A 27,789-nucleotide genomic window follows, 5' to 3' on the forward strand; every position below is an offset into this window, starting at 1 on the left:
TTAGAATAATCAGAACTAGTTTATAATTCCAAAGTGCTGAACAAAAAGAAGACAGAAAGGGAAAAAAAAAAATCCAGTGAACCAAAGAGAAAAAAATAAAACCAAAACAGGAAACTCTAACCAAAAAAGGACATTGAGAAAAAATACAGCATGTTTTTTTTTTCCTTTTTTGTTTCTCTTCTTCAAAAAACAATGATGCACAACTCGTACCACAATATTTGAAAAAGCTAAAAACACTTCAAAATATTAGTTTTTGTATATATATATATATATTTATATTTATATCTATATAATTTGCTTTTTTTTCCTCAATTTGAAACGGCTGCCGTGAGTGTGTGAATCTGTGGTGGACTCCCAGGGAGATCCCTGTAAAAAGCTGCAGTCAGAGACATAAACAGAGGTTGAGCTGCTTTGACGGGCTATGGTCGCTCTCGACAGCGTCAAACACACCATGCATGTGATCCTGGGCTTCCTCTAAGCACACACATGACAGTATGCAGTCGTGTCCACACACAGCTTCCACAGCAGAAAGGAAATGACAAAGGAGCATGAATGCGGAATGTTTCCTCCGAGACGTACAGCTATCTGTCGAGCACCCTCCTCTCCCTGACCCCGTGTGAGCAGGTCGGGTGTGTGTCTGTGCTTCTAGCCCTTCGCTGGGCCTAAGTGCTTTAAAAGCCAAGTCCAAGGTCGTACCTTCAAACTCCAACCAAAAATAGTTAATAACAAAACAAGGAGAGTAAGTTCAAGTCTGGGTAACTCAGTCATGGATCATTAGTGCACAGGATCTCCAATGACTTTCTTTCAGCTATAAACAGTCCAGGATGCACGTTGGTTTTTAAAACACTTTAGAATTTCAGGTGAAACCGTTCCTCCTACTATTCGTCTGCCATGATGTGGTGACTTAGTAGTCAAGAAATTGCACTTGTAATTAAAAGTCAACCACAATGGCCACTTTTGTCCCAATTTTCTGTGAGCCACTTTGTGACTTCTGCTAGTGCTAGTCTGACCACTAACCTTTTAGTACATCTCAGTATGAGAGCGCCTCCTTTCTCCTGTCTGCAGGAGGCCTCTAAGAGAACATTCTTTCACACTGATTTGTCGCCTCAGACTTAACAAGCCAAGCCCAAACAGATAAGCAAGACTCACAAAGCTTGTTTCTTTTTTTTCCTCTGCTGGATGAGCGGCCAGCCCGACAGAGAAAGAACAGCAAAAAGTAATTTTCTGTCCTGTCCATTTCAGTTTCATCATCCTCCACATGTGAGAAAAATCAGGAGAACACAAGAGTGGTAAAGCATTTGAAGTACAGTCTTTTATACAAGTGAAGAGTGTTAAGTTGTTTGTCCGTTTTGGTGAAAATGTTCTTGTTTGGTTATCCTGTTGAGTGAGAGGTCGGTGATTGGCTCTCTCCACTCTGCATCAGTCCAAAAGCAGTGTGAGTCTCACTTGTGGGTTTGTGTGCAACAAGCTCCTCAGAGTTAGAAGCAGATGCTGTGACCTGAACAGGACATGGCGTTGGTACTTTTTCTATATGTGCGAAAAACCTGGCGTTCAGTAGGGCAAAGTGTCCAGGAACCTGTCAATCAATGGTGGAGGTGGGACCAGGTCCTCCAGCTTCAGGTAGAAGATTCGCTGAAGGCCCTGGGTCCTCTGAGAACGCAGCTCTGCCCTCACACCTAAGATACGACTCAGAGGAGGTGGCGCCTTGGACGAGGAGGATGAAGGGCCACAGCCCAGGTGGTCTCGGAGACAGCAAATCACTTTATTCTGCAGCTCCTCCACCCGCTTTGAGTCCTTCAGCCCTGGGACTTGTTCTGTAAATACAACAGAAAACAGACACTGGATGAAGAATTCTGTTAAAACTGATAGAATTAAGTCAATGGATATAGTAATATACACAAATCAGGCTGCATTTAGCAGGAAGAACATTAGCTATATCTTCTTTTATATTGAATTTCCCCTCATTAGCCTGAATGGCTCATGTTCTTAAGACGTTAACCTGCCTCATTCACTGCAAATCAATACCGAGTCTAACCTAATAAGCTGCCCGTATGTGTGCAAACTCCTAAACACCCTACATAGATACACCCTCCCTATCGCATACATTTTCCCTCCATGTAATAATATATAATAAAGATATTGACAGATCCAAAAGTGTTCAAAAATTAGATAATTATTTCACCCTGTGAGCGGCCAAGTCCAATTTGAAACGCACACGCATGCACACACACTCCGCTGCCCATAGCAACTCCAGTGGCACTTGTACCAGGCCTAATGTGACACTAATTCATTCAGCAGGGAACAGGGTGTCCACACACACACACACACACACACACACACACACACACACACACACACACACACACACACACACACACACACACACACACACACACACACACACACACACACACACACACACACACACACACGAGTACACGAGCGGGTCGGTGCTGCAGGGAAGCTGTCACTAAGACCAGTCTCACTTTGACGTATTTATTATCTGAAGCTTATTTGGTGTTTGTTTAGTCTTTTGTTTGTTGTGTATGCTTGTGTGCAAAGGCTCTCCGACCCTTTTTTTTCCCCTTGCACAGCTTTCAGACCCCACGCACACTCTCGGCTCTTTCTACCCACTCTCCCTGTTCCTTCTTTCTCTCTGTGTGTGATCTCCTGGGGAGAGATCGATGGCTGCCTTTCTGCACAGGCCACTCTGAAGTGGTCGATCGCCTGGTGGCTCTGGCGGCTCAGCTGTGGCTGCGCACTGTATGCTTTGCCGAGGTGGCAGAACGCCACAGAGAACACTGCAGATACCGTTGCAAAGCCGTGCTCCACGGTGGGCTGGTCGATCAGGCACAGAGTTAAGTGCTCCCCCAGAGAGAGAGGACGGAGTTGGAGAGCTTAGACGGAAAAAGAGGTGAAGGAAGAGGAGGTGGTGGAGGCAGGGTGAACTAAGGAAGCTAAGGGCGTTCGGGGGTGGGGGGGGGACCTTTCACGCATTGATGCAAAGGGTCTGACTCTGATGTGCAGTTTGAAAAAAGGAAATATGAATGCTTAATTATGCCACATCCTCTGTTGCCCTGGGCCACGCATCAACTGAGCTTTTCTGACAACTATATCCTACCACTTGCGTTGCGTCTCAGATGAGTTTTCACATAGAGATCTGTGATTCTCTTTCTATTTTTCACACCTGATTAGAGGGGCAGGTGTGAGGCAGGTGCAGCAGGTGCTCCTGGGTGTCAGGTTTATGTTAGGGGCCTCTGTGTGTGAGAGCTCAAATGCACATGTGTCTCTTTGAGCATATGTGTGACGTTAGTGGATGTGTCCTCCTGGCAACAATGAATCTCCAACAGCAAAGGTAGAAAAAAACTGTTGTGCACACCTGAATATATACATGTCTGAGGGTTTCCATCAACTTTCATCAACGCTTGGTTGGAGTAAGGAGAGAGGGCAATTGCTATTGAGAGTTTTATTTGCGATTTGTTTTTACCTGTGAGCAGAACGAGGGCAGCCAGGCACGCGAAGGCAGAGGCATCCAGGTTGAGGCTCTGGAGATGAGTGGAAAAGTCCCGGATGGAGTCAAGCCACTCTCCAAACCCACGAAGGCACTGAAACCTGTGCAGCACCAAGCCGTTACAGAACACCAGTTTATCCTCCGACAGCATCGACCTGACAAACAGAAAAAAAGGGACATGGGATGAAGTCTTCTGGTTAGATTTTCATTCCAAAAAACCAAACCCTGCATGTATTGTAAATCTAGCTTGATATGCCCGGGTAAGGAAACAATTACAATAAAAACAACAAGGAAACCTGGCAGAATGTGCATTTACACACAAACAGTGCACACATCAAACATGGGCATGAAGCTGATTAACGTTGTGTTTTCCAAATTACAGCTTTTCAGAACATTCTTGTGTTTCCTTGTTGGAGGGAGGGGTGAGGGGTTGGGGTAGAGGGCTGTTGGCTGTTCTCCGTGTGTGTGTGTGTTTTTTGCATAAAGGTAAGCTGTTGTGGTTTTAATGTGCTCAGACTGTGGTGAGCACGGGAAACAGAAAGCTTTAATGAGGAAATGAAAAGGCTTCTCAGATGTATTTAACTATCACTTACTCACGACACACAACAATCAGGCAGAGACGCTGAGGAACAGCAAATGACTGGACTTTATTAGTGACTGAGAGATGAACATGGAGAATCAGGACACTGGCAAACTTAAGAGGAAAGCAATCTGCCAGAGGAAGCTGAGAAAGATACAGGCAGCGGTATGAGAAAAAAAAAGTTTGCGATCAGAAAACAGATGATGGTAAGATCAGAGAAAGAGTGGAAGCAGATGGAGGAAACCTCAAATTATACCCTGTGCAAACATTGGTTTAACCAGTCATGAGGTTACGATGCACAGCCATTTGTGCCTAATTATTGTTACATTTTAACAAAGTGCTCCACCCACTCCCAGGCAGGCTGATGTATTGAAATGCTTGCTCATCATTAAGCATGATATATAAACAGATTTTCTTCTTACGGGGAACCACGGATTAACATGAGTAGGGGTATGTTCATTTTCCTTCTCTGTGATTTTTAGTTAAAAGAAACTCTGAGAAACCAAAGTAAAAAGGAAAATAAAATAAAAGGAGAGGGATTAAAAGGGGAAAAAAAGACAACAACACAAACAAGTATGTCTGGAAACAATGTTTAAGAATGAGTTTGTTTTTTTCACTATGTACACCCACCACAAATAAAAAGTCAACAATAAGTCATGAGTAAAGTGATTTTCCTGCATGCGAGCAGTTCATTTGGGTTCAGAGGTTAGACAACCAGTACCACCTTGGTACAAAACCCATTGATCTGTTTGTCTAGTCGTTGTCCCAATTTATCCCGGTAAGCATTTGTGCAACCAATCCTATTTCTTATGTTTTGTGTATATGTTTAGTCAGGAACATTAAACCAATCTTTAAGCCCTTTATTCATGTATTCCAGACATTTTGGCAAATTTAGGGGGGAGGGAAACATTGAGCATGGACAAAATAAGGAAAAAGATTCTTTGCACTCAAAGACCTTTATTATCACTGTTCTAAAATACTATATGTGATTGCACATTTTATGTTATTTTGATAGGTTTTGAAGTAAAATAGTCAAATTTTTCTCCCTCTTTCAATAAAGCTTACATTTTTTTACCATCGTTACTGAAATTTAGATAAGATCATGCTTAATTACTATTAGTTTTTGAGAGTATTTTAAGCAAATGGAGTAAAAAGAGTGACACGTGTGTGTCTTTGGCCAAAATAGAGTAAGAGATCTAGCAAGCTTCAAGCCTCAATAGGATAAGAGGGTATGAATGAAAAAGAACTGGATAAAGTTTACATGAATTTAGAGTGTTTTATTTGTTCTTATGTCCTGTAAATTAAGAAAATACGGATGGATAAATTATTTAATACGGTGGGGGAATTATGAATCTTTAGAGTCAGAAGTAAAACAAGAGTTGAAACTTAAGGCAAATAAGGCAAAAACAGTTCAAAGCTTTACAAACACTAGAAATATTCATGAATTATTTAATTTTCATACAGCCAGCGTTGGTGTTCCATGCATCGGTTACACACAGTAATCATCTTGTAATACTGAAGATTCTGAATCAGCGACAGGAAAACCCTTGAGCTAGAAAACCCAGTGTCTTTGATTCCTTGAAGACAAAGCATGCTTTGTTTGGATTTCATACAGTTGTAGATATTCTAAAAAACAATGTTCTCTACTATTTGATTCTTGTTTCACTGGGGCACATGAGCGGAAGAGCCCAGATAGGCTGGTAGATAAGCAACCCAACAGAAAAGCTGTGTGCGCGCACACACACGCACGCACACACACAGATGCACAGCTGGATGTCCGCCACACATTCCTCTGAACCCTGACAACACTGTCACCACGGTAATCAACTAATAACCACAGAAACTGTTTGGTAACAGAGTGCTTACAGCAATGCCGACCATGAAGAGATGAGCAAATTTACTCTCTGTACCCTCAACAAACACGCACAAAAACACACTCACAAGCATGCAGACACACGCTTGAGTGAGAGGTATCTAGGTTCAACATGGGGTCAATGCATGGCTGCATAACAGTGTGTATACTATCCTTTGGTTTCACAGAGGAAACGGCATGTGAGACAGCTAGTGTGTTTCCTTAGTTGATGGAAAGATTAGCAGCATGAATGTGTGTGTGGGTGCATGCGTGTGTTGATCGGAGTTCAGACTCTGTGAGTAAATGCCGCCGTCTGGACCTCCTCCTGCAGGGACTGCTATGCCACCTCCCAACCCCTACCCACCCTCCACCTGGAACATCTACGAGGAGATCCTGCATCATCCCAGTGTGAGTAAGTGTGCTTGTGTGTCTAACTGCGTTGGTTTCCCCGCCGCAGACGACAGCGCACACAAAAGGATGAGCTTGTTGGCTGACCCTCCTCCCCCCATAAATTCACCAGCCGCATGCCTTACAAGAGCGCAGCGGTTACCCCGGGCAACCCTGAGGCAAAGATGGGCCAGGGGCAGTCATAATGGCACCACAGGTATCCACCATAACACACACACACACACACACACACACACACACACACACACACACAGATGCACACACGTTCTTCTCACACGCACAATGACACACCAAGTAAATGAAGTCAATTCTTCTTTCTTTAATCTAAGGTCAGCTGACCCCAAATATGAATTTCCCTCCATAACAGACTCTTTTCATTTTCTCAGCTGACTTTGCCAAGGATGGAATTGATTCTGTAGAATCTCAGTTCACAATGTGTGCACAGTTATAGCCCACCAAGCACACACACAGTCCTCTGTGCTTCACATATCAGAGCAGAGCGGGACGTAGTGGGCGTTGCTGTCATAGCTACAAACTCCATTCATAATTTGGTTCATATGGCGATTACTCAGCTCCAGTCCGCCTACTATGAAGACACAACATGGCTTTGGCAGGACAGTTATAAATTGCACTACTGAGGATATTCAATGCTGGTTGTACCTTAAAACCCTTTAGAACGTAGCAGTTTCAGCGAGATTCATCTTGTCTTCTTTTTGAATAGTGTGTTAAGTTGAGGTTACGTTAATTCAGACGAGGTTTTTCAGAAATCTCCTGACATGTTTTGACTGTCAACTGCCAGTACTGTGAACTCCTGTGACGAAGACCGGCAGTTGACAGTCAAAACATGTCAGGAGATGAACATTTCCTAAAAAACCTTGTCTGAATAAACGAAACCTCAACATAACATACCCTTTAGAATGTGATACATACAAATGGGATGCCAACCCTTTCCTTATAACTGGCAGGGTTGGTGGCCATACCTGTCTGTCATTACTCGATCTCATCAGGTCTCTGAAGCTAAGCAACTACTACCTGGTTAGTAGTTGGAAAGGATACCACTGAGAATTCCACAGTGGGGAGAAGTTGCTCTAGTGGTATCTGTCATTGTCTTCTTAGGCAATACACTTCGCCCACATTACCTAGTACAGTGGTTCTCAAACTTTTTTCACCAAGTACCACCTCAGAAAATACTTGGCTCTCCAAGTACCACCAAAGGGACCAACATTAAAATACAGTAGCGTAGTAGGCCTAAGTATTCATTAAAAACAGGTTTTATTTAACAAGTATATTTAATATTGTTGGCCACTGTAACATTACACACAGTTTGAACAGTAGCACTATGTTTAAATACAGGAAAATAAAACACTGTACTTAAATAATGAATCAAATCAAATTGATTTGGCGTACCACAGTTTGAGAATCAGTGACCTAGTATGATTGTGGTGTGTGTTGGTAGTGGTCGAATTGACCAATGGCGCACTATGGCAGTCTTGCTTCCGTCAGTCTATCCAAGGACAGCTCTGGCTACAATAGTAGCTTACCACCACTAAGTGTGGCGTGAAAGAATAATGCCATGTAAAGTGCTTTGAGTGAAAAAAGGTGCGATATAAATCCAATGCATTATTATACCTGTGAGCCAGCCGCAGGACAAACAGCTCCAGGAAGGCAGAGTCTATGAGCAGGTTCTGGTCATCACGCTGGAGTTCAGAGAAGCCAGGAAGCCGGTCGGCCCAGAGCCGTGTGGTCTCCATCGAGATGGTGAGCAGTCTGTAAAAGAGCTGGATATGCTCTGCATCTGAGGAGGAGGATGGAGGGTCTGCGGCACTGAACTGTGAAAAGTCAACAAGTAAAGAAATTAAAAAGAGATCTCCAAAGACTGGCCGCAGGGTTACTGTAATGAATGGTAATGTTTTTAAAAGGGTGAGATGCTTGTTATAGGGATACCTGGCTGTAGTCAAGGTCACGGGGTGTGCAGTGTGAATAAGCCCTGAGCAGAGCGGAGAGTAGGCTGAGCGGGGGGGATGGAGGAGACGCCTCTGTCTGCAGGGGGCTCTTTGGTTTGGAGGGCAGACGGCCTCGGCGTCCCTTCAAACTGTCGGTGCGTACCACTGTAGACAAGATAGAGATGCATCTATGAGGACAAGTGTTTATCATATCAATGCCTTATTATTGTCTCCTGTTGTTGGAATGATAAATTCTCCAACATCTCCCCTGCAGTAACACAGGCTAACGTGCCAGCAGATGGCAGTGGAGCTGTGTCTGTGCGCCTCTGGTGCCATAAAAGAGCAGTGTGGATTTGTTTGCATTTATGAGTCTGAGGGAATTACAGAAGGTGTGAGACAGGTGATAAACTCCTGGGAGTGAAAACATACACATTAGCAAAGCCTCTCACGGCCGTGTGGGCTGATGCACAACAGGGATATAGAGAGGAGTGATGGTTAACTATACAATCAAGGACTTTCCCAACATTTTAACCCGGTGTAGCTTATACCCCCCAGCAATATTGCCTTACACCAGTTGTTCCTAATCATTTTTGTCCTGTGTACCCCATTTTCTTTTTTGTCAAATCATAAGTCAATCCTAAATCTTATAAGTAACCTCTGGTTCTCCTAAACCCCTATCTGTGTCTCAAACATTGATTCCCAAGGCTTAATCTACAACTTCAAAACAAAGAGCGGAATTTTAAGTGGAATTTACTTATTATTTAAATGCATGCGCTTGTTATGTGATTACTTCAACAGTAAGTTAATACGGTCTTATTTGAAAAATGTAGCTAATTACTGTCTTCTATTGTCAGAAGTGAGACAAAATGGCCTCTACAGCATAAAATAACTCTGTTTAAATAAAATATAGTATTTTATTAGGCAATAGTTATTATTACAGTGTTAGTTTGTGGTGAATTTGTTGCAAAAAAAAGGAACTAGAAACATTTTACAATTGTTTTTACATTAATTGTTAAATATTTCTGAGTGCCCTCTGGAATATGCTCCTGTAAACCTGTTTGGGAACTATCGTTTTTATACCAGGGGTTCTCAGCTGGTCTCATCATGGCACCCACATTTTTCCACGGTCATTAAATTGCAACTTTTTTAAAATGTATTTATTTTTATTTATTTTTTTAACAATTCAACCAATCAAATTTAGTTTTTCAAAAATAGCTGTTGAAAACCCACATATGTAATCCATTTATTTTCCTGCATGCCTGTCAAAAGAAAAGTTTCTTTCAAAATAAAAGATAAGCCCAACATGAGAGACATGAAGTATTCATTTTTGACCAGCTGTCCCCGACCCACCAGTTGAACATCACCGATCTTATACCATGCTTGAGCACTTAATAAAAACTGACTCTCTCTCTCTGTGTGTGTGTGTGTGTGTTCTCTACCTTCTTTCACCATGCCCACGCTGAGACACTTCTGGAAGCGACAGTACTGGCAGCGGTTGCGTCTCCTCTTGTCCACCGGACAGTTCTTACTGGCCAGACAAACGTACTTTGCGTTTTTCTGCACCGTGCGCTGCAGAAAGTCAAGGAAACAAGCCCACCGATAATCAGCCTCCGAACACAATCAACACCTAATATTTGATTTGTTTAATTGAATTTGTTTCTACACCCCCCACCCTCCCCTCCTCCTTCCACTCTTTCTCTCCTCACAGTGGAATGAAAGCAGATGCTCGCAGGTCACATTTTAATTACGCGCTGAAAGGCGGCGGTGACATCAGTATAATTAGATAAAATTAATTTCCCAACAAGCCTTGCCTGGAGGAGGGACGATTTTATTAGCGGCCATGCAGACAAAGTGTGCGTGTGAGTGTGTTTGAGGGAGGGGGAAGATTGTTTGTGAGGCTCGCGGGTCAGCTCGTGGCACCTTGGGGAGCCTCGAGCCGCCTGTTCCCGCGGAAGCTGTTTTCTCCTCGGATGGCTCGCGCGCCATCATTAAAAAGAAATCAGGAAGTATAACCACGTGGGGTGTGGGGGGGTTTCAGATAATGATAAGATCCGAGGTGGAGGTGAATGAATGCCAACATCTATCACTGTGGGTTTTTGACCAAAATCAAACAGGTGAGTGAGTGGACACTGAAAACGACTTTTTAAGAGTGTAAGTTGTTCAGTAGGACGGGTTTCTATAATGCGGTCTGCAGGTGCGAGCAGGTGTCAATCAAGCCACAACTCTTCACAGTGAAATTGTCAAATTACTACAATTACTAGATACACATCAAACCATATTTATCATCTCTCGTTCAAAAAGCAAAATGTGTATAAACTGATATCAAAATAATTATAACAGATGTCCAGTTAATGGCTAATTTTAAAGGAGCTTAACGACGTGGCTGGAGGCAAAAACAGGAAACGTCCCTGGCTGAAGACTGTGGAGGCTAGTAATGTTGCGGCTTTAGAATGTCGTCTTGTTGTGTGTTTGGGTGCTAGAATAGGAGGAATAACGTTAGTGGACGTAAATTAAAGTTTTATAGGATTCCAGCAGACAGCTCGTGCTCAGAAAAACAAAGACAATTGTGGTTTTGGGCCTCCAGGCTAAGCCCCGCCCAACAAAATACGTCACAATTTTTTTTTTTACAAACAATCAAAGGGTCTATAAGGCAGGATTTGAGAAAAAAATAAACATTCATTTTAAGTTTTTATTTATTTAATGCTAATGGGTGATTAAGCGCTTTAAACCAAAGAGAATAAGTCCACATATTTCTAGATATTGCCTTGAAAAGATTGTGTGATACATTTTGTACTGCTGTTCCGGGTCCGTCAAATGACGCTGGTGCGCGTTCTCAACGGCTTGAGGAGGCGTCCCAATACCACAGAAATAAAAAAGAATGAGAAGAAGACTGCTTGGAGACTGAAAGAATACAAGCACAGTGGACTAAACTACTGTTTGGTTCCACAGATGCATGCAGAGGCATGTACACAGGTCTTGCATTAAACAGTCACATGAACGACGAGTAAATAAATAACCGTGTCACAGTTACAGTGCGGACCGGGCCGCATTTCTTCGTCCAAGTCCGACCCGACAGTGAAATTGACAAAATAAATGACATATATACGTTTGTTTTAGTGGTAAGTACCAATTTTATTAACAAAGAACTGTTAATGTCAACATCAGATCAGCGCAACAAGTAACGAGAAAGTGAAGCAAACAGAGGCGCATTGCACGCAAGAGACCCATTGGATCTATTTACATAATCCATGTATCAAAAATAAGGATAATCCTTGTTATTGTGCAGAAAAAGGAATGTTTCAACGGTGTATTCCTTTAAAATTGTCATCTGCTCCATTCTCCATTCACTGTGGATCACTGCGTGGCTGCTGCAGCAGGAAAGGAAGAACGCTGCGTGCAAATGACACTATGTGACCGAACCTGAATACCAGTTCTAAATATCTGTCTGAACCCGACCCGTCCGGTGCCATTGGGTCCCGTTAGGGTTTGGTCAGGTGTCCATCCTCTCATCAGCTCTGGTGATAAACAGTTGATGCGCACCCCCCGCAGTGGCTTGGTTGATGGCTGCAGTTACACTAACCACCGTGGTGTCACTATGGAGTCTGATTTTTTGTTCCTGCCCTATGGTCATTGAAGATCAGGGGGACTGTTGACACGATGTTAGCTAAGCTAATCAATAAACCAGATCTATGTAAAAGTTTAGTCAGTCCAATAGATTTTTGTCAGAAATCTAAAACCCAAAGTTGTGTTTGGCTGTTAAAGTTAACACTAGTTGGGACGTGTCTCATTTTAAAGAGTAACAGAACCACAAATCACTTTTTTTCTGCTGAAAACAAATATATTTTGGTATGAAGTAATGTTTTTGATTGATCCAAGTTAGTCAAAGTCTTAAAATTGGCATAATTTGTTGTAAGAATGTAAGCGTGACTCCTCTCTGCGTGATTATTACAATATAATTTTGCTATTGGTTGAGAGTGGTGGTTTGTGATGTTTTTACGGCATCAACTACCACTGTTGGCCCCGCCCCTCCTATAGAAACTCGATTGGAGCATCTCAACCAGCAGCTCGTGCCGTCCCTGTTCCTGGATTTGGAAAAGTGTGTCATCAGTATATCACTTTTGAACTTTGCAGCCTTAATTTGGAGCAATAGGACAAAAGATGCAGCTCACATGCAATCAAGGCACTTACATTTTAAGTTTCATTTTCACTTTCTAATGGTGAAAAAAAAAGCTACAGCCACTAGAAACTAGAGTTGTAATTAGACCTAAAGGTTCGACCCGACACAACTCGAGTCAGACAAGACAAGGCTAATATTTTTTAAAGCCTTTACAGGTTGACGCTATCCCAATCACGCAACAGCTCAAAAACAAGCCCTTTATGCAATTTATAACCTCATTTATTCATTCTCCAGTGGCCCGTCTTCAATTCACCTCCTCGGGATCCATTTGTGCATCTATCTCTCGTTAATCAAAACACATCACCTGACCGCTCTTTTACCGCACAGTGCCCGAAACCAAACCCAATGAACCAGGTCGGGTTCGGGCAAAGACCTTCAGCTCTAACAGTGACTGCTGTAGAGAGTAACTGAACGTGTCTTAAGTTCTCCAGGAGCGCCATCCCTAATCAAGCCCTTTTTAAAATGTTCAGTCTAGACACAAATCAGCCAAAACCTCAGGGTTTAGTTACTCTTTGAAGTCTGCCGAAATCAAACAGGTGAGAGGACACTGAAAGGACTTTGTTAGTGTGAAAATTGTTCAATGCGTTTCACTTTCTAATGTGGTCAACAGGTGCGAACAGGCATGAATCTAGCCACTGCTATTCACAGTGAAGTGAATCAGCGGCTCTATTCCAACCATGTTCATCTCTCGTTCAAAAACCAAAAACTAGACCAAGACTAACACAAACAGCGCAGCTATAGTCCTATAACTAAAAACTAATGGAATTGAGTTGCCTTGTGTATGAAATGCATTTTAGAACTAAATTAATTAGAACTAGTTGTGTGCAATCATTGGTTAATTTTGAGCCTGGTGGGATTTTATTGTTACTATTAAAGGAATAGTTTGTGGCGTTTGCCACCTGTTAGTAAATGGTGCCTTTGTCCATGATCACATCTCTCCTGCATTGTTTTAATCTAATACACACCTAAACAGGAACATGCACACAAAACATATTTAATCAATAATTGCTATCATTTGCAATGTTACCGCGTTTGTTTCCACACCGGTAGTTTCATGATGAACTGTAAATGAAATAAACGAAGCACACAGAAGGAGAACACTGCGGCTTTCTCGTTTCTCTAATGCCGCATAAACGCATCAAAACAAATAAATCCAATTAGGTACCCATCGCGCCACACATGCCCATGCCCCCGGGAGACCAATAAGACACCAATTAGTCCATACGCTCCGACGCGACCGTGGCGCTGATGTGTAATGGGCTCCAGTGCTGGATGAGAGTCGTTGCCATGGCATCGCAGATTGTCGTAAATGCCTCTCTCGCCCCTCCGATGGTCAGTGGCCCAGGATAAGATAGTTATGGGCATGGGGAAAATAATATCTGTTTAGTTCAAGTGCGATGGGACTGGACTGCTTGATTTCTTCTATACCTTCTTTGGGCTGGACGATATCTTGAAGGCTAAGAAAGTGCTGCCACGAAAAAGGACGTTGACACTCGTAGAGTTAGTATTTTGGTGCAACCTAGCCACAATTTTTTTGTGTTTGAGTTTGATCTAAACAAAGCAGTTTTTTACAGTTTACAATCACAGGCCACAAGCGCTGAGTTAGGAAAAATGGAGCAAACATTTCTATACATCTGAGTTGTACATGAGTGGCATAAACCTGCTATTTTATGTGTTTTATGTGGCTCCAGTTAGGTATAAACGGTCCCTTTGTCTCAGGATTGAGGTGAACTGGTAAGTTATTAAGGGTGTCTCCTGCATTGTAATAGGTTAAAAGAAGGAGGGTTACTAATGCTACTCTCTGGTAGTTGTTTGATAAAACTGATTTTCTTTGTGACCTCAGTGAACTCTGATGTTTAAATGATTATTTCCAAATAATGCTTGAGTATTCAATTATCAAATAGGTTTTGATAAATTAGGCTTTCATGAGAAAGTGATTGTCTGTCTTTTGCTGTCTCCTGTCTTCTCTCTCTCTTTTTTTTTTTTTTTTATCTCTGCGAGTGTTGATGGAAGCTCATGTGACTTTACTTTCTATAAGCAAAGAAGAGCATGACTAGCGTCTCAACTGAGACAGGGCTATTAGATCTTAGATTGTAATACAGACCGGCAGTGTTCTGCCTCCTTATGGGCAGTTAAACACATTAAATGCATTTACATAATCAAAGCAGTAGATCTTTGCCTTATAATTATATCTGTATTTAGTCTCTAGTCGTCTGCTTTTTGCAATGAATGAATGAATGGAAAGTAAACTTGACTTTGAGTTCACAAACATTTCTTGTGGAAATGATGTTTGGTTAATGATAAATCGTGAAAAAGTGTTTTGCGTCCTTAAATTACATTCACAGAACTAACAGGAGCATGCAGAGGTAGATTCTTGACATGCAACAATGTCCGTTTGGTCATTTAATATTTGTTATCACAGTTTTGTCAACATGTTTTCACCAGACTAAAACGAGACTAAGAAACAATACAGACAAAGGTGAAAAGACTAAAACTAACTTGACAGATATTTTGGTCAACAAAAAAAAAAAAGAGGCAAAAACGCTCACGAAAAATAAAATTGATTAGAAATAATTTCGTCCAAACAGTTGCTATTTTTGTGGTTGGAGCAAGTTGGTGTGAAGTTTCTGGACATGATGTTCATTCATTTGTCGTATGACCCGCTTGTTCCTGTTTAGGGTTTGCTGGTGACTATCTCCAGCTCTCAAAGGATGTTATGCGGGGAGTACACCCTGGACAGGGCGCCAGCTGAACGTGATGTTGAATGAGGTAAGAAGAAGTCGTCTTTGTGGAAGAGGTTAGAAATAAAGCTTGGTAGATCTTCCGTATTGGCAGGACAATGTTTTGGCTAAAACTAAATTACATATGAAGGAGGTGTAGAACTAAAACTAAATCTCAGAATTTGTTGTCAAATGAACACTGCCCACAGGAAGTTGTGAGCAGTGTTCCGGTTTTTGGGAATTCCCCCTCACCCCAATGATCATCACTTGCTTTGCTTCTGACCTGTTTTTTTTTTTAATCAGATGCAGGTGATTTCCCATTTTGGAAAAAACAAAACAAAAACAGTGCCTGTAAATGGATCACTTTTTATGCATGCGATATTTCTGGGTCTTTGATTTTGTGTTATACGGTATGTATATGTCTACTTATTTGATGCATTGAAGCGATGGATATACAGCCACTGAGTGTAATTCGAGTTCATATAAAAACTTAATTCAATGTGGAAGCACATCCCAAAAACATATCAGGCATGTAGAGCGAATGCCGTAAAGTATTGTTTTTGTTCTTTCCAATATGATGCATTACTCCAACAGCTGAGGGAGTATTTAATTGAAAGAATTAGACCTGAATAGGTTTATCGCACTAATGGAAACAAGTGAATAGAGTGCATTATTCAGCAAAAAGAATAACAACACCTACAGCAACCGTGCTATGGTTTAATATGCAAACACTATTAATGGATAATTAAATGTAATCAGGGAATATTTTTAGGGGGGAAAGCAAAATCAATAAGAATGAACAATGTTAGAAGAAGGACCAACTTTGTAAACGGCTTGCATCAGTCTCTGCTGTTGCATCCAGGATTCAGGGAAAAATATAAACGATGGATATTAAATGTTTTTCTATTAGTGCATTTGTTGTATGTGTGTGTTTGGAAGCTTTGGCATGTGTGTGTGGTGAAGATATCGAGGGGTTTGGTTGAAGAGTGCTGCAGCGCTCAGACTGCACACACCCGGCTGCCACTAAACACGGTCTTAATTAATTACCAAATAAAAACAAATTGCGAAACTAATTTAAAAAGAGGAATAATTCATTCCCACCTACCAGAGGCATTATTCAATTATCTCTGTGTTATGGCTTGTCTTCTTGCTGTCTCTTAATTTTACCACTTTTACCCCTCCCAACCATGAAATACTAGCAGTGTGCCAGATAATGATGTAAATTGAAAGAATGACATGAACGGCAATTACTTCACTCTCAGGAAATTATAGTTGACATCAATTTTAAGCACTCATGCTGAGGTGAGTTGTGAACATACTGAGTATAATGTGGGTTTTAGTATTGAAATGACTAATAAAGTTTTTTTTAAAAATGGATCAAATGAAAATACAGAGTTATTACATTTAATTGAGTTTTCCTCAGCTTTATTTCACATTTTGATGATTTTAAGGAGTGAGGACTATAATTTTGAGTTGGCTGCAGTGCTTATGACTCAGTTAAGGGTTTGGTGACTTAGTGTGTGTTGTATTAGTGGAACAGAAAGTATTAAAGAACACAGTCTGACTAAAGTCTTAGATGGCTGATCTGCATGCTGAGCCAACAAGAATGAGGTTACAAGTGAATCCATTGATTTTATAAGTTTGAAATTGACTCATGTATTATACCATGGGGAGATCCTTGAGAAGATTGTGCATGGTTGTCAAATGTTTCTATGATCCTGTGTTTTGGTGAAGAATAAGCAACCCCACACAGGACAATTGTCTACTTTGGCTATAAGTCTGTTGAGCTTAGACAATGATGGTAAAGCTAATCTAAGAACACAGACATTAATGCAGTGATAGAATCAAGCAAAAACTATTTTTGTCCCAAATCCTGCCACTCAGTTCACCGCAAGTGAACAGAAAAGGGTCATATTTGAAGGTAGATCATGTGTGAGTGATATATACGTTTGAAGATATGCATGTATGCTTAAAGCTATCACAAAGACCTAAAAGAGATAACAGAGGTCACAGCCCCTTGGTGTTTAACCAAGTATTTCATGTCATGTCATGTTATGACTTTGATGAAGTCAGCTTTGAGAGGATTTTACCTTGAAGAAGCCCTTGCAGCCCTCACAGGTGCGTACGCCATAGTGCTGACACGCTGCGTTGTCTCCACACACAGCACAGGTTCCCTCTCCCTGAGGGCCTCGGTGAGGAGGTGAAGGCAGGCTGTCTCCTAACAGAGGGCCACAGGGCCCGAGAGCTAAGGAGCGAAAGGCCAGACTGCTGCTCCCTGCCCCACGGTGCAGCTGGTACATTGGCTGGTCAAGGGACGGACCATGAGGATGGGAGACTGATGAAGAGGATGAGGAGGATGAAGAAGACGTGCGAACCAGTCCGCCTCCAAGGTTCTCATAGCCACCGAGGCTACCACCACTGTGAGGTGGCGAATGTTGGTAGAAGTGTGGAAAGCGAGGGGACTTGAGGGCCCCCGTGTCCAGACCGGAGCCTAGAGAATGAGGGTGTGACGGAGGGGCCAGGGAGTGCTCCTCCCACAGGAAGGATGCGCCGTGTTGGGGTGGTAGAGATGGTGTTGTGGGGGTTGATGGGGGAGACTGCTTAAAGTACATGGTGGATGAGGACATGGCCTCCAAGGGCGGGGCAGTAGGGTAGTTTTCCTCTTCTTTTTTAATGGAGGGCCTGTGTGGGGGCATCTGGTAGAGGCAGGAGGACTTTGGCTCGTAGCTGCCCTCTACGAACACATTGAAGCTTGGTAGGGAGGTGGTAGCTGCAGCGGAGATCTCCCCACCACCCAGGTCCAGCTTGGTGTAGTCGGGGGTCATGAGATCCGAGGTGTAGCTATCACCCTGGTAGCTGAAGGACTGACCAGAGTAGGCGGAGCCAGGAGGGGCAGGGCCGTACTGAGCCTGCACACAGGGCATGTCTGCCAGGGAGACAGAACACATGTACCAGTTAGAGCAATGCAGCTCTCCATTTAGACAACAGTTTATGGTGTGAATGGAGAAGAGCTGTGCAGAAGCAATCATTTTCGGAGAGAGACCAGAGACATGTTAGTAAGAAACCAAAACAGAAGCAATACTTAAAAAAGAAACCACTGACAGAAGTTTACAGGAAAGGACCTTTAGTAAATCCACAGGAGATAAGACAACTCTTTTAGAGGCACATGCACACAAAAGGTATTAAACTGCATGGCCCGACAATCAAAGAGGAAAATGACAGAAAAGTCTGCACAGCTCTATTGGAACAGGCAGTTTCTTGCTTTTTAACAGTGACAGTTTGCATATAGTGTTGTACCTTTCAAAATGCTGCTGTCATTGAGAACTTTATTCCACTTCCACACAAACAAAATAAGTCTCTAAATATTTGTATTTGATACAGGAGCTGCTTTAAGAGCAGGTAATGCTTTAATCTGACCATGTGTGCACAAGTGTGGACGTCATGGCAAAGCAACTGACACACACACACACACACACTTTTCCTCTAACAGTTAACTGCTGCAGACGCCAGTCTTGAGTTTTCCTTTGATTTCACTCTGGGGCAGTCCCAGCACTCCCAGCAGCAGCAGCAGCAGCTTCCACTTTCTGCACCGTGTGGTTTCATTAACTTTCTTCTTACGTAATGCACAAAACCCTGGGTTCTTCCTGCGTGCTCCGTGCGTGAGCATGCATGCATGCGTGTGTCAGCGCTGTCATGAGGGTTTTGCGGTGTTTGCTTGCAGCTTGTGTGCAGAGAACTGTCAACAATTCGCTTCTTCCATTGACGCCCTGCGTGCGCGATCCCTCATTCCCTGCGCGTCTTGTCGCTCCTTCTGTTAAACACAAATTCCTCCACCCGAACAGGCTCCTCCACGGATGGAGCAGGATTTCATTATTTTGCACTTATCTACATTTTTTACCAACTAAATAAAAATCCCAGATTTTCATTTTAAAATCGTTCCTATCAGTATTGATTTAGTTTAAGCTATTATAAGTAATTTTGGATGCATAAATGTTAAATGTGACGGAGTGACGTACACATCCACTCAAACGTGCCTTTTGGCTGCAGATTGTCTAAAACAAAAGGATGACTCAAAGCAGAGTTTTTAATTGCAGTAAATTTACAATATTTTATGTATGGATCTATTTAACGACCATTGAGCAGATGCAGCGCAGTGTTACCTCAGCGTCTTCCATTATATATTTATTCATGCACGTGTGATTTTTTATTATTATCATTGCACAGACCGGAACTCGCACACATCAAGGCCTGATTTTCTTAGGTTTTATACCAGTATTTTCACTCTTTATATTTTCTTACTTAAATGAAGCAAAGAGCAATAAAGGCTTTTCAATATTATAAAAACAAAACCAAAAAAAAAAGGCATTTTTATTCTGTATATATAAAATATATGTAAATAAACACATTGAATTTGAATTTTAATGGAAAGCACAAACTTGTAATTTTAATTAAAGTAAGATACATGATTAAAAACATAGATGATTGTTTAAAAAAATATAACCTACAAGTAATTACTGAAACCACATAAGCCACATTAATCCTTATAATATTTTCTTTGACAAAAAAAAAAAACAAAAAACATTATTCTTAAAAAATAAAAATTGCCAACAATACTGTAGTGAAGTGCTATGCCTCAGCTCACCGCTGTATGCAATACATCTTTTTTTTCTTACTTGCACACTTTTCCATCACTAAGGATGTTCAAGATATCAACATGGACCTGTATGCTCACACTGCTAAAAGCATACATAACATACCCACATCCTGAGAAGAACCTGAAAAACCTCTTTTGTCAAAGTTCTTGGCCTGTTCAGTGCTTTGCATTCAGGCCCAGCCTGCTTTTACCTCATGTACACACACCCATACAGGCTTTCGTTCACTCTCAAACAGTTAGAGCAGATAAAGAGCACACATCTTTATTCCTCTGCCCCCCAAAACAAGCAGAAAACACCCCCAACCAGACACCAACCATCAGACTGCCTACTACATGCAAGCAGGTGTGAACGTATGTGTGAAAGCAAGCAAGATGACAAAAAACAACCCAGGCAGGGTGAGGTGTTGTCTGTGCAGCGTAGGTGAAGGGAGACAGTCTCTAACCTCGAGGTGTGCATTTCAACTGGACAAACTGCAGCTGTTCCAATAACTGAGTGCGCTTGTTCATTGTCAGAATGCCATAGATCTAACAAATGAAAACATGAAGTTGCAGACATGAGTTTTTTTTTAAAAAAATATAAAAACCACATTTTATAATCAGTGAATTTTCCAAATAGTATCCTTATCACAACAACTCCATGATTGTCATATGCACACAAAGAACAGAGAAACCCTCAGACATTCAGCGCTCATTCAATTAACTCCTATGTTAAAGGGGCTTAATGCACACACATTAAATGATGCGATTAATAGATTTTTTAACTAAAGTTTACCACTTTTTTTTTCTCTACCTATGGATTAGAATACCATGTCATTTACTCATAAATATTTTTCAAGACCGTATTGAGTCATTATAGTGACGGCCTGACGTGTTCACAGCAGAAAGCAAATGGATTTATGTGCGCCAAGTATCTTTGTGAATAAAATGTGCAAATAGAAGGGCACAGAAGCGGAAATACTCAGGTACAGAAAAAGGAATAACATATTATTTATATTTAAAAAAAAACAAAAACCATGTGAGTCAAAAAAAAATTCTCTTAGAAAATAACAAAAACCTATATCCATACAATAAGAGAAAGAAGGAAAGGAAAAAAGAAAGAATGATCTAGATTATCAGCTGTTATACCTGGTGAAAGAGCCTCGCGTTGAATGGTGCTGGGTGTCCGGGGTTTGTGGGTGTCGTGGCTGCGGCCAGTAAAGGACTCCAGCAGCAGGGAGGACTCGGCGGGCGCCACGGAGAGAGAGTCGGGTCGCCGGGACTCCGAGCTCGGCTGGACGCGCTCTTCCGAACCTGTGACTGGGAAAATATATCCGAGTTAAAACCACAAAAGGTGTAACACGGTCCACTGCGTGCGTAAAAATCCATGCGCACTGAGAAGCAAACAAGGCCCATTTCGGCACTATTTTAGAAACTTAGAGAAATTGACTCCTCTATGATTTTATGTCATAGATTAGGTCACTTGTGAGCAAAGAACAACCAGTCTGATAAAAGGTGATATAATGAATCAATGCCCGCATTTGGCAAGAAGCCAAGCATTAGAAATCCAATAGATAAATAGATTGCTATTTAAGTTCATAGGAATTTAAAGAAGATTCAAACATATATACTGGAGACATGTTTTAAAGTAAAATAACAACAAAACAATAAAATACAATAACTTAAGAAGTTTTCCTAATTTTTTTTTAATAACGGATTTAACCTCTGAAATTTACCCTGATTTTTTTTCTGCCTCATTTGCTACTTTGCGTTGTAAACAATGACACACTATCAGGAAAACACACACTAAACCACATGTGAAAACTATACCAACCCACAAATTTGGCAACGTTTATGCAAACAGGTTGTCTGAGTATCTACAAGCCTTCGCGTGTCTTCCCTCTGATCAGCACCGTGTCCTTCAGCTCAGGGTCCATCCACATGGACACACAGACTGACAGACTGACAGACAGACAGATAGACGGACGGACAGGGACTCTGAAATCAAACCAACGCGCTGCAGCGCACCGTGCGCCTCTGACATCTCCAACTGCAGGAAGATGCAGTGAGGCGGGGGGATTTCAAGGTCCATAGCGCCCCCTTCCCGTCACACTCGCACACACTTAAATGTTCATTAGTGGCACGAATGAAAAGACCAAGTGTGCGTCTTTCAGCCTGTGGACAAAAACCACAACACTCACCAACGGCATGTCTACTGCCATCACCATGTCTGCAAACACCTGCCCATTAAACAACTTTCTCTCCAAAACCCAATGAGCTCCCATAGTTTTATGTATTTATTTTTATTAAACTGAAGCTTCATTAAGGTGAAAACATGTTGGAGAAAAAGACAGCTCAATGTAAAAAGGGCTGATTGGATGTGGTAGGAACAGTTCCACCGATATTCACTTCTGTGTGGAGCCATTCGAGTGCTTATATATAAGTTTTGCCTAAAAATTAGTTGACCACATTAACAAGTCAAAGTAGTTATAATCTGATTTTTTTTTTTTTTTTTTTTTTTTTTTAAAGGGTCTGCACAAAAGCGCACAATGTTGTAGTGTTTTCAATTCAAAGTTACATAACTCTTCAACTATATAGTGAGAAATTCTGTCAGATTTAAAAAAAAAAAATTCAGAATGCTTTCTGCCTTTAGTGCAAGCCTACATGAGCCGGCCGGTGCAGCTCCCTGGCCCAGGACTCACCGGTAACCAGGAGAACCGCGTAAGAGCTGTGAAACACGCGGCCCGGAGCGCCAATAATCACGGACAGTGCGAGGGATCCAGCAAACAGAGACAGAAAAAAGAAAGGACAATAAGGAGAGGCGAGGGAAATATGTGAGCACTGTAAATCAGCCCTGAGAGAGACGGTCAGTGTGTCTGTGTGTGTGAGCGCACAAACCCGTGTCTGTGTCACAGAGATTTGTGTTCTTTTTTTTTTTTTCTTCTTCTTCTAATTTTTTTATTTTCACTACAACCTGAGGCAGTAAACAAAGTGTGGTCACAAGACTTCCGTCAGAAACAACTCTTATAACGAGGATAGGAAATTTTAACCTGACTTCACGATATTGGTGAACAGGAGCTCCCATCATTTTAACAAGTTGACAGTTTTACTATCGCACTCATTGCAGTTGTTTACAGTTTTATGTGAACCATAAGGCGGTCTATGAAACAATTTGGCAGTGCAATAATCTCAGAAAACACTGCACACTTATAGAACCATAAGAGACTTAGATAGCCTATAGATGTGACAGGTGTTTCAAACATACACAAGTCTGTCAAATGTATATGTATATTTTTTTTTTAAAAAAAAATAACCAAACATCAACCAGAGAGGAAACACAACAGAAAACCAAAATAAAAGCATGAGGCTTGAAATCAAACAGCATCGACTGAGCACTCACACCATTTGTGCGCCATTTACTCAACTCTTCATTGTGTGAGAGCGAGAGGCATCTCATTTCCATGACAACCGGGAAGGATAGGATACCTTCCCCGATTACACACGCACACACACACACACACACACACACACACACACACACACACTGAACAGCTGAGGCTGCCACAGGTTCACACATCAACAGGTTAGAGACGCTCAAAGTAAAAAGCAGAGCAGGGAAATCAACATCACACTTTTTGGGGGATGCAATTGATTATTGATTTATTTATTGGCTAATTAAATGACTGATTGAAGGATTCATTCATTCATTCATTCATTCATTCATTGAGAACCTACCGGTGTGCTGTAGCGGTTCCGTCTTTACATGTGATAAGAACTTCACATGAAGTGTCCTCCGTCCATCCAAAGTAATCGAAAGTTAAAAGTTAAGATATAAACGTTGGGTCGCTCTTGGTGATTTTTGCGGCCAAAAATAAAAATGATTAGTTTTGTTGTCTTCTTGATATCATTAAAGTTTGTTTTTTTTTTTTTTTAAAGAATCAGAGTTGAGAGCGTCTATAAACGCAGGTCCCGGCTGTGGTCCGTTCCGCTGAGCTGCTGCTGTGCTGTGCAGAGAGTGGAGTTGTAAGATACAACTTGTAACGCGGGTTTGTTTATGTGCGTCGTCTGAGGGGACAAAGTCAAATACAGCATTTATGTGGGCTCTGCCTCCACATAGAGCGGCTGGTATGTGCTACGTCAATGTGACGTGGGATCAGTGACGTCACTCGAAGCGGCGCGCCCTCTGTCTCTCTCCGTACAGTAGTGAAACACATAAGCCCATGCGCTCCGTGCCAGAGAGTGAGCACGAGGGACAAATAGAGCGAGCGCGCAATAGAGTGAGAAGGAAAGAGAGAGCGAGAGAGAGAGTGAGAAGGAAAGAGAGAGAGAGAGAGAGGTTGGTTTTATGGTTGCTGTTGAGGAAGTGTACAGACTCAGAGCACATGCTCGCAGTTTACACTTGCGAAATCCGATATTAGGAAAATAACTACGAAGTCAGCTATCTATTTTAGTAAAAGCTACATGAATTATATGTCCTTGAAATACATCAATTATAAAATGTTTAATGACATACCACTGTCTTCAAAGCTGATTTTTTTTAATTCATTTTTTTAATTTTTATTATTAATTTGTTTTACATAGTTACATTTTTTAATGATAGTCTATGCGTTAGGTTTTGTCTTTGGGAAAACATATCGTGTTTCTGGCTATAGGCAGCTAGCTGAAGATCTTTGCATAAACCAGACGGTATCCGACCGGTCGGATCGCGTTCGGACTAAATTTCTATCATTTTACACTGGCTCGAGTCGGGCTCGGGTGCAACGCGATAAATAAGCGACATGGTGATGCGTTTCGATTAGCGTGAGAAAAATGCATTATTTGGATTCAGACGAGTTTGGACCAAATTCTGTCAGGCTCAGGTCTAACTTTTAAGCCCCGATTACAGCTCTAAGATGGAGTATGCAATTGCGTTTGGCCCCATAAACCACTAGGGGGCTCAAAGTTGACTTGTCAGTCTCATCTTCGGAGAAATACATTTGTGTTTTCATCCTGAATATCCTTAGGAATCTTTCCCTGTATAGTTTGCCAAACTGGGGTCCCCGAAAAGCATATTGCATGGAGCCCACATAAAGTTAGAAACAGCTTTGAATGTAAACGTGTGACGTAAACCTGTGCGTATGTGACTGAAATTGCGCAGTTTGTTTTGACTCATGAAGGATGGTGACGGTGTCGCCAGTCGGCTCCAGTTACCTGTAGTTTTGGTGGTTAATGTTCCTATAAAATGTAGGCTACTGCAATAGGGACATAGTGCAAATGGAAATATGGTGTAAATTCAACTTATCTTTAGTCAAAATAAAACAAAAAATAATGAAATTACCTTATTTAAGCATGGTTTTCGCTCTGAAACTGAACAACGTCTCTTTAAAAAAAATACACGAAAAAAAAAAAACTGCTAGGAAAATGCAGACTTTGAGTTTTTTGTTCTATATTTGTATTCCATCCATCCATCCAAAATTATGTTTATATTGTTATATCGATGACAAGTCTGCAGCTATAAATCATTAGACTTAATTCATCAGTTTGAATATATATATATATATATGTGTGTGTGTGTGTGTAGCAGTGACATCATAAAGAAATGTCTGTGTTGGAATATGTATAAATATGGCTCTGAACCTTTTTTTTCCATTAACGTTTGGAAATTGTCAGTGAGGAAGTGCCAGGTCAGGTAGACGGAGAACAACCGTTCCCATCAACCTGAAAATTAAAGCGACCGTGCCGTTGAGTACGCTCTTAACCACCAGCCAATCACGAGACGCGTCTCTTCAGCCAACGTCCTAATTCTGGCCAATGACGGGTCACGAGGGGCGGGGGAATCCTTGACGCACTGAGACTCGTGATTGACGCAAGCCCTGTTACTATATTTAGCAGCTGGACGGAGGCAGGGTGAGATAGCAGAGAGAGCCCATTCATTGTGCCGGGGCGGGCCCAGCTATTTTAATGCCGCGATTGTGATCCAGCCAAGCCAAATATAGTCGTAGACAGGTATTTTTAGCCGTTAAATCTCACCCCGTTTTTATTCGGCAAACCCGACCTGTGCGATACAGGATACGTCCTGGAATAAGCGGCGGCTCCCAAAGCGGCACCGCTGTGGGTTTAAGCTGCAATTCTGCGGGGTTAGTTTTACAGTCAGATGATGATGATTTCTGCTGCACACACAGCCAGAGAAAGAGGGAAACACCCACACGCCATCAGCCTGCCTCTCTCACCTCAGTCCTGGGTAGAAATAGTGGAAGTGGCTGTAAGTCTGGAGAGAGTCAACAGGTTTGTGATGGCTTTACTGGTGCTGAGACAGCAACAGTGGAGTCAGTTACCACCGGTGGACTGGGACAAAAATTCAGCTCTGGCATTTTGTGTCCAGACCAGGACACTACATTATCAGAGGACACCATGGAGAATCTGTTTTTTGATTTCAAACATGAAGACAAAATCATTGTAGCTCACAATGAGGGGGAAAAAAATCTCCTAATGATAATAACAATAGTAACTAGAAAAAATTGAAATAAATCAAACAAGGCAAAGAGAAAACAAATGGTACAAAAATCCTGCTCATGAAGTCTATACATGTTTGAAAATGAGTAGGAGGAAGTATATACTTATATAATATACCTATATATATATCCACTTGGTTCAGTGGCTGTTTGCAAAGTCACACCTTTGTTTAGGATATGTCATTATTTATTTAAATTCAGCATGACTTCAACAATGTAGCAGATCTATGAGCCGTGCCACTGTTTATAACAAGTAATGGCTAGAGGGCTAAAAAAACAAAAACCATTACCTAAATAATAATAATTAAAAAAAAATATATATATATATATATATATTTGGTAATGAGGATAATTGCTGCAAGTCTTAGTCTCTACGACACAAAGAGCAGATCTACAACCTTTGTTTGTTGATAAACTGGATCTGAATCTTAGCTGTCATCTCAAACCAATTATCAAAACCACCTCAGACCCTCCTAAGAACCTTTCTAGAGCAAACGGGGTTGTCTAAAAAAAAAAGAAGAAAAAAGCTATTTAATGCTTTCCTGTACAGTAGACATGACTATTTGTATAATTATATTTTTACAAGATTCCCACAAGAAGATTAATTTTGCTTCAGCTCAGTTTCATTTTTATTGTGACCTAATAGTTTGTGTTCAGGTCCAAAATACATTGGCTATATATATTTGTGTCATTTAAAATGAAACTACACATTTTGGATAGTGAAGTTCAGACAGGTAAAGTATAGTATGTAAAAAAAAAAAAAAAAGCAAGCCTTTTAGTAAAAAATTAAAACAATATACATATTTACAGTAGAGGAGTAACTTTACCACTATTCCTGTCATTTAGTCACGTGCTGTACTGAAAATAGGTCGTTTTAATATTTTTCTCTTTCATTTATCCACATTACCATTTTCTAAAACAAAAGAAAGCCCTATACTTTTTATCTTATTTGTTTACTGAAAACATATGTGTTCTAGCCTTGTTTACAACATCAATTATGGCTTATGTATCGCCATTAAACAAAAGACGTGCATATTCTTGGAAAAACAACAACACATACACACGCAGGTGCACGCACAAACATAACACACTTCCACACATGCTTTAAAAGTACTTTTTTTTAAACAAATTTATTCCTTGAATCACAATCAATATGGAGCAGCCAGATGTGAAGTACAGTTCACTAATGCAGAGGCGTTTTTGAGGAGCGAGCAGGAGGGAGACCAGACATCCTGGGCAAGGAGAGGAGAAAAGTACCACCTAAAACATCCACAACGGCAAATTCAATACCACGTGTTGCGTCCCTACCAGCCTGTGGAAGCGGTAAGATGGCGTTGTCGACCGTGCATCATTGCTGAGGACCAGATACTTAGTACCTGTGGCTACTTAACAAGAACTTGACAAACACTGCCTGACTAAACCTCTCGTATCATACTTGATCTTTTGATAGAGCTTAAAAATAAGGTTCACTTTAGGT

General features: G+C 41.4%; 1 protein-coding gene across 3 annotated transcripts; it reads right to left on the reverse strand.

Annotated features, from left to right (window-relative positions):
- nr4a3 (nuclear receptor subfamily 4, group A, member 3) lies at positions 1-24,092 on the reverse strand. 3 transcript variants are annotated; one of them, XM_028470653.1, is made up of 9 exons: positions 23,557-24,092; positions 20,971-21,141; positions 20,289-20,370; positions 17,282-18,117; positions 9,734-9,863; positions 8,296-8,459; positions 7,981-8,180; positions 3,488-3,666; positions 1-1,814 (listed from the first exon to the last, which is right to left on the reverse strand). In XM_028470653.1, the coding sequence occupies exons 3-9, from the start codon at positions 20,350-20,352 to the stop codon at positions 1,552-1,554; spliced, it is 1,836 nt and encodes a 611-aa protein (XP_028326454.1). In that variant the 5' UTR covers positions 20,353-20,370; positions 20,971-21,141; positions 23,557-24,092; the 3' UTR covers positions 1-1,551. The 3 variants fall into 3 exon arrangements, with proteins under 3 accessions (XP_028326454.1, XP_028326455.1, XP_028326453.1); XM_028470654.1 differs by lacking the exon at positions 23,557-24,092 and adding an exon at positions 21,656-21,881; XM_028470652.1 differs by lacking the exons at positions 20,289-20,370; positions 23,557-24,092.
- Between the last annotated feature and the right edge of the window lie 3,697 nt (positions 24,093-27,789).

The sequence above is a fragment of the Gouania willdenowi genome, chromosome 16, assembly GCF_900634775.1.
Source record: "Gouania willdenowi chromosome 16, fGouWil2.1, whole genome shotgun sequence".
Taxonomy (NCBI): domain Eukaryota; kingdom Metazoa; phylum Chordata; class Actinopteri; order Blenniiformes; family Gobiesocidae; genus Gouania; species Gouania willdenowi.